At 48.2% G+C, this 7,241-nt stretch overlaps 1 protein-coding gene and 1 long non-coding RNA gene across 2 annotated transcripts in view; both read left to right on the plus strand.

The window, feature by feature from the left end:
* Positions 1 to 7,241, plus strand: part of ASAP2 (ArfGAP with SH3 domain, ankyrin repeat and PH domain 2) — a 115,237-nt gene that overhangs the window by 55,529 nt on the left and 52,467 nt on the right. Inside the window, exons 7-9 of the mRNA XM_023533604.1 lie at positions 457 to 542; positions 6,156 to 6,231; positions 6,504 to 6,590. Coding sequence (XP_023389372.1) covers positions 457 to 542; positions 6,156 to 6,231; positions 6,504 to 6,590 — 249 coding nt within the window. The remainder of the gene's footprint in view (positions 1 to 456; positions 543 to 6,155; positions 6,232 to 6,503; positions 6,591 to 7,241) is intronic.
* Positions 6,601 to 7,162, plus strand: LOC111742983. The gene is made up of 2 exons (XR_002781543.1): positions 6,601 to 6,761; positions 6,851 to 7,162. It is a non-coding gene; the product is annotated as an uncharacterized LOC111742983 (long non-coding RNA).

Here is a 7,241-nt window from a genome sequence, read left to right on the forward strand (position 1 = left end):
GTTTTTTATCACAGTCACATTTTTTTCAAGTGTCAGGGAAGCGTCTTAGGATTAGAGACATGGCGCCAAGAGTCTCAGCCACACAAGCTTAGTAGTTAGTGTTCTGGACGGTGACCTGCCTGGAGAAGGGGTCCCTGGACAGAACTGTGCAGACAGGAATATCCAGAACGGTCAAGTCCCATTTATTCTAACCATCCTCATTCTTCCGTGTGACTCCGAGCAAGTGAAGATACCTTATGACCAGAAGTTCTCGGCACTTCATGTTGAACATTTAATGCCTGTAAGTCAGATAATTCATATGGCACCAAACTAAAGGAAACATTCAAAAAATATCAGGCCTCTACCATACGAAAGATGTCAGCGAACCGGAAGAGGTAGTCTGTCCACAGAAGCTCATGTTAAGCTCGTATTCGCTTATATTTATGACATTCTTCCTTTTGTTTTCTTTTTTCATAGTATCTGCTGAAGGTCAATGAAATTAAGATTAAAAAGGGAGTGGATTTACTTCAGAATCTGATCAAATATTTTCACGCCCAGTGCAAGTAAGTTCTTTTTCTTCGTTATGTTATTTCAAATGTGTCTCTCTTTATGGCCAATTCTAGTAGATCTGTAGTATTACATCGAGAAACAGTCAACACTCATGTGAAAATCTGTAGCGAAAAGGATGAGGTACTGATGTAGGTGACAACATGGAAGGACCTTGAAACATGTCAAATGAAAGAAGCCAGACACCAAATCACACGTTGTGTGATTCTGTTTATTCGAAAGGTCAGGAGCAAGCGAATCCAGAGACAGAAGCAGCTTAGTGATCGATGGCCAGAGCTTGGGGGCAGGTGGGGGTGGGGAATTCCTGCTTCCGGGTACAGGTGGCTTTGGGAGGACAGGTAATAAAAATGTTCTGGAATTAGACGTTGCTGGTGATTGGACAACTTTGTGAATATGCTAAAAACCACTGAATTGTATACTTTCAGAGGGTGAATTTTATGCTTTGAGAATGAAAATAGAAATAAACAGTATAAAAATCTATAGTAATCATCAACTATATTTATTTTTGCCCTTTTTGAAGAGAGGCAAACATTCAATTTGACACGTGATTCTCAGATGGTTTTTGTTTGCTAAGAGAAATGAGACGGTGTTAATGCAGTGTGTTAAATTAAGGGCCTGCTTTCACGTATCACGTACCCCGTAAAGCAGATGACAGTGACGAGCAGAGGAGAGGGGGGAAAACGTTCACTTCGAAGGCTGCCTCGAGCGCTCAGCTCTGCCGAATCCGTCAGCCGCTCGCACTCTGGCCCTCATCTCTCAGCCTTGTTGTCTTTCCTGCGGCTCGTGCTCCTTCAGCTCCCCGATCCCCAGTTGCTAATATAAACAGGCCCCTGGCTTGTTCACGCCTGCTGAGCCCGTGCTGAGTGTCAGGCACTGTCCTAGGTACTGGAGATGGAGTAATGTACATTCCAGACCCAGCTCCTGCTCCCGGCCAGTGGGGGAGTCGGACTGCAGCAAACTAACTTATAATCAGACCTTCAAAACGTGTTCTAAAGTATAGGACTCCAAGAAAGAATATACTAGAAGGACCTAATTGAGGTTAAGATTGAGGCAGAGGCAGGGTTTTCTTCTTCCTTTTTTGGTTCCTTGCTGCATTTCCCAGCAGTTAGAGTACAGTACCTAGCACATAGTAGGTACTCAGATGCTTCTTGAATTAGCTGTAGGGCTCTTCGAGGAGACATATATTCTGAGGCCAAAAGAATGCGTAGGAGTTAGCAGGTAAAGAGTAAGAGAGGGACATTCCAGGCGAAGTCACAGTCTTGAAGCAGGAAAAGGGCCAGCTTGACTTAAGCCCTAGAGACCTGGACGGCCTTGGGAGTCTTAGTTAAAGTTTTAGGTTTTATCGCAAACAGACTGGGAGCTCTTGAAAAGTCCTCAGCAGAAGATTCATTCCACAAGTTTGTATGGAGCTCCTGCTGGTGCTCGGTGCCACTGGAGGTGTGGGCCGTGTGACAGACCTTTGGAGGTCTAATTGCCACACCTGTGTACTGCCTTTTCCAAGCAGACTGTGCCCCACACGGATGTGCCTTTGCCCACGTTGTTCCCTTGTTCCCATCTCCTAGAATGTCATCCTGTTCCCTTGCCATCCCCCAACACCTGTCCCTCCCTCAGACCTGGCTCGGATGTGCCTGCTACCTTGAAGTCGTTCCGGTTTTCCCTCGTGTCTCTAGGGGGGCATCTTTCGTATATTGGCACGCTCCCCGGGGACGGGGACGGGGCCATGCCATTTACTTTTTCCATCGACAGCGTGTGGCACGTCCACCTGGCTCGTAGTTACAGCCGTGAGTCACTCTGAGCTCTGCTGTGGAATCATCACACAGCTCTGGTGACACGGCACCGCCACGTGTGCTCGTGCGATCCATCCTGGGTGCAGAGAAGGGGCCAGCCTGGGAACACGGCCTCAGGATGGAAGAAGACCCCTTGATTGTAGGCTTTTCACGATGAGTTACTTTACAGAGACGCAGAATTCTAACTTGTGGTTAACATACAAATTACTTTTTCAGTTCTTATCCGCCTAACCTTATGTGAAGCATTTTTAGGAAATGGGTCGCTTCCTTGCAGATATTTTATTTTTAAAAAGAAACTATTCTGGGATTTCCTTTTTTCCTCTTTATTTTGCCCAAACTGATCAGTTGGGTAGCAACGGACCACTTGTGGAAAAGCGAGTGAGTTGGCCTTTTATGGTCATGAGTCAGTAACCTTTCAAAACGGTGAATTGTCTCTCACTTCGTGTGTGTGTGTGTGTGTGTGTGTGTGTGTGTGTGTGTGTGTGTACACTGCATGCTTTTCAAATCATTCCATAGCTTTTACTGTTTTAATTCGTATTTGGGGGGTAAGACACGGAGCCTGAGGGACCCAGCCATTGGACAAAGGAGCCTGTGGCCATGCAGTGTTCATTCATCTGGGGTCCCTTTGTGTCCCCCATTTAACATTCCCTGTCTCCACTCGTCACCCCCAGGAGCACAGCGTGGTGCCCCTGGGCCGAGTTAGAGGGTGTTCTCTCCTGTGCTGCTACCCTCTGCGGGGCTGCAGCAGCCTCCTCGTGGGGACTGGATTCTGGGAGCCATGAGTGCTGTTCACATTAGAACTACTGAGACGTGCATCGTTCTGCTTTGTACTCACTTTTACTTTTCACTTAAGGCGTTCTTGAAGGGCACTTCACGTTCTTTATCTTTTATTTCATTTAAGAAAAGAATCTGCATCTCCGGTTCCTTGATCCTTCTCTCTAGTGGAATCTAGAAATCAGGCAGTCTTTAAAACAGTAACAATAAAGCAGACAAAAACGGTCGTGTTCTAAACGGTGGTGGTGAATGTTGAAGTGATTTGATTTTTGAGCAAACCCCTGCTGAGAACCACCTGACCAGCCGGTGCTTGATGAGCTCGGGGTGCAGCATTGCGTGAGACGCAGTTTCCTGCCCTGAGAAGCGTGTCCTAGTGAGGGGGTCGGGGCCCCAGAAGGCACACCGGTCACTGGCCACAAGTGTCGTGTGCTGTCCTGAAGACTATCAGAGGACGCGGAGGCCGGCTGCTGGGTGGGAGCTCGGAGACTGAATCTAAGGGGGTATGTCGTAAAGGCTCGAGAGTTTGGTCGGGCGGGCTGGAAAGCATTTACGAGAACAAAGTTTGTATTTGGTAATATTAATGGCAAATGTTTGAAGCTTGGGAAAGTGTTAATGGGTCCAACCTAAGAGAAGTGTGCGGGGGTTTTTGCTTAGGAAGGTGACAGTGATGAGAGCCGGCACAGCAGCGACAAGGTCCTTTCTGTGAAGCTTTCCCGAAGGCCAGGACTGACTCCAACTGAAGGGGGAGTGAGGTGCCAAAACCTGCCTCCATGCGAGGGGCGCAGAAAGAGGGATTTTAAAAATCAGAGGGAGGAGGTTTCCTAGGTAGGTGGTCAAGACTGCCTAGGTGATCACAAAGATGAAATCCAAATCTTAAGCCCAGATTCGTTTCATTTTTCCAGGCACACAGTCCGGCGTCACTCTGGGAACGGTGTCTCTGAGGAGAGGCACCTCTCTGAGCCCTCGGCTCCACTGCGGGGCTCCGTCTCGCCATGGGGACAGTTGCCAGGCACAGAGATTCTAGGAGCAGTGCACCTGCTCCCTTCCCCAGGAAGAGCCCGGGCTGCTCTCCTAGGATATTTTTCCTGCTCCCTCGCCCAGGGTCTGCGTTCTCTCTCCTTCCCCCTCTCCCTCCCCACCTCCTTCCTCCTCCTTCTTTCCCCCTATTTTATAAGAATTGGAAGTGATTAAGGAAATAGTTACATAAAGAAAAAACATATAACTGAAAGAAGACATCAGAACCAGATGAGTTCATGACAAGAGGGAACAGCTCAGTTTCTCGTTCTTAGGTTTGTTCTTCTAAATTTCCTTTTCAATTTAAAAGGACTACCCGCTGGGCGCCGGCCGTTGTGTTGGAAGCGGAAGGCATGGAGGTGCATAAGATGAGGCATCTCTGCCCTGACAGTGGGAACAGACGTGCAGAAATCATGATAACATTCTGACATAATTCTTATATCTGTATTCAAAAGAATGAGTTAAGTCAAATAGAGGAATGAAAATATAATATAAAATTAAGAATTACGTATATGTCTAAAAGGAAAGAAAATCCAAATAGCCCGGCTTCTGTGACTCTCGATAACTAGTAACGGTTCACAGCCCGTAACCTGGTGCATGTCATTCCCTCCACCCCGTGGAGTTACTGTGTTAAGTGTCATGTTACATTGTTTCTACAGCCCCTCCTGTTTTACATACATGAAACAGGAAATTCCCACAGGACCGTTGCTGAGTTTCAAAGTAATAAGCGTCACCCCACATGAACACACGTGAAACCCAAATCAGTTTTGAGGTTGGTCTCCTTGTATCCAGCACGCTGGCAGAAGCTGCAGACCCTCCCTCCCTCCTTCCTTCCTTCCTTTACTTCTTTATCCAACAAACGTCGTGGCCTGAAATGTGGCAGGCTTTGTGGACACCGTGTCGTACCCCCCTAGAACCTCAGGTCTGGTGGCGGAATTATATTTTAAATAATCACACTCATGAATACATAGTGGTTGCTGTGGTAAGTTTGAGGTAAAAGATGGAATGCTCAGACAATGTAGCAAGGAGACCTCTTTTAAAGTGGGGGAATCTCGAAAGCCTCACTGGGTGATATTTATCTCAAAACTTGAAGAATGAGCGGGAATCCGCCAGACAAACCAGAAGATACGCTGCAGAGAGAACTCATTAAAGGCGAGGGCGGGGGGAGCATGTGCAAAGGGCCTGCGGCTTGAAGGACTTGGTGGCCATAGAGAGAAGGCCAGTGTGTCTGGAATGCAGTGAATGAAGGGGGCAGATGGTGTGGGTCGAAGCTTGGGGACATAGGCAGGGGCCGACTCACATAGGCAGTATAGGCCTTGTCATAGTTTGGAACTGTCGTGAACTCGTTCAGAAGCATTTTCTTCATTCCCCTCAAAGGGCCGTGTATCATGCACAACGTGCTTCAGAGGGAGGGCTGGACATCCGTCCGCCGTTGCTGCCGGAAAGCTCGTCCAGCTTCTGTTGTGTTCCAGGAATCACTTATTATGAATGACTTCGCAAGCACTGAGTTCTGAGCTTTAAAAAAAAAAAGGTTCCTTTTGATATTGGGTCGCAGTTCTCTGTGCTCTGCAGATGGGGTGTGGGCCCCGTGCGCGTCCCGCGAGCTCAGTTTCTCCCTGCGTTCTTTCTTGCACTTAGCTCCCACCTGCCAAGGAACATTTTTTAGGGTCTTGTTCTTGTTTGCACCCCATGCTTTTCCCGCCTCAGACTCTTCACCAAAGCCTTCGCTGTCTCATTCAGCAGAGTCCTGTCTCCCATTATAAACTGAAAACTTGGGGCTCATTTTAATGGGGCGAGAAACGTTAAAAACATTTGGCGCATTGCAGTTCCTTCTCTAGTCACTTCTCATAGTTTTGAGTGTCTCTTTATTCTTGGTTCGACTGATACTTTAAGGTACGATTCGTACAGTCTTTCCCCCTGGGAATTACGGAAACGATTTCAGTCAGTGTCCTTTGCAGAAGTTAAAAACTCCATCTAACGAGATCGTTTTCTCCTTTGTGAAACACTGTCGCGCTTCTTCTCTTTTCCTCCTAGTTTTTTCCAGGATGGACTGAAAGCAGTTGAAAGCCTCAAGCCTTCCATCGAAACACTGTCAACAGACCTTCACACGGTGAGTGGCCACTTCCCTCCCACACCAGCGTTGAAACACTTTCATGAAAGAGTCACTGCTGTATAATCCTGTGTTTACATGCTGCGCCACCCAGGAACTAACAGCCCGATGGTGTCTCACAGAGCGTGGGGTCCCCGTCCCCATCCCGTCCTGGCTGGGGAGGTTTGACGGGCGAAGGCGGCAGGGGTCGCACTGATGTGCGCATGCCCCGTGGGCTCCGCACTCACTGTACTCAGCCGTGCCTCTGTCTGTTTCGTTTTGCTTTCTTAAAGATCAAACAGGCCCAGGATGAAGAAAGAAGGCAGTTGATACAGCTTCGAGATATTTTGAAATCAGCCTTGCAGGTCGAACAGAAAGAGGTGAGGGCATTTAATTTTGAAGGATGGCTGTCGTGCTCCTCTGTCCCGGAGCCTTGGGGACCGAGGTGAAATCCACGTCTTCCAGGTGCTCACAGTTCACGCTGGGGCCATAGCGAGCAGCACCGAACCATTCGGTTCTCGAGGTTTGGTTTAAGAGAGCCAGCTCTTTAGGTACGTTCCATGGCCTCGGCGCAGGGCGCAACCCCTTCCTGCTCTGTCGGTTGCTGGGCAAGTGGCTCTTCAGCGTCTCTGTCCCACAGACGCGCATTATTTACGCCACCGAACTTCTTCCTGGGACCCGGGCTTCCCTGCCCTGACGTACGTGGCCTCTGCCCACGTGGTCCTCAGCAGGTAGCGGGTGGCCCTCGGAGGAGTCCAGCCCTGGCCCTGTCAGTGCAGCGTGAGGAGCTAGATTTTTCGCAGCCGCGTTCTAATGGGCCGGGGGAACCCGCGTTTCTCTGGCATCATCATTTTCGTGTGATCGCTTCTCTGATGCTAACACGTTTGCAGTGATAATTGTGCTTTGGGGGCTCGTTAAAAAACATTAAAAAGTAAATTTCTAAGGTAATTAATTTTATGATATGTTTACTACAGTGTGGATATTATAATGTGAAATGTAACATAAATCCACTTCCTCGTCTATAAAGAAAT

This window comes from Pteropus vampyrus, unplaced genomic scaffold (genome assembly GCF_000151845.1).
Source record: "Pteropus vampyrus isolate Shadow unplaced genomic scaffold, Pvam_2.0 Scaffold105, whole genome shotgun sequence".
NCBI lineage: Eukaryota > Metazoa > Chordata > Mammalia > Chiroptera > Pteropodidae > Pteropus > Pteropus vampyrus.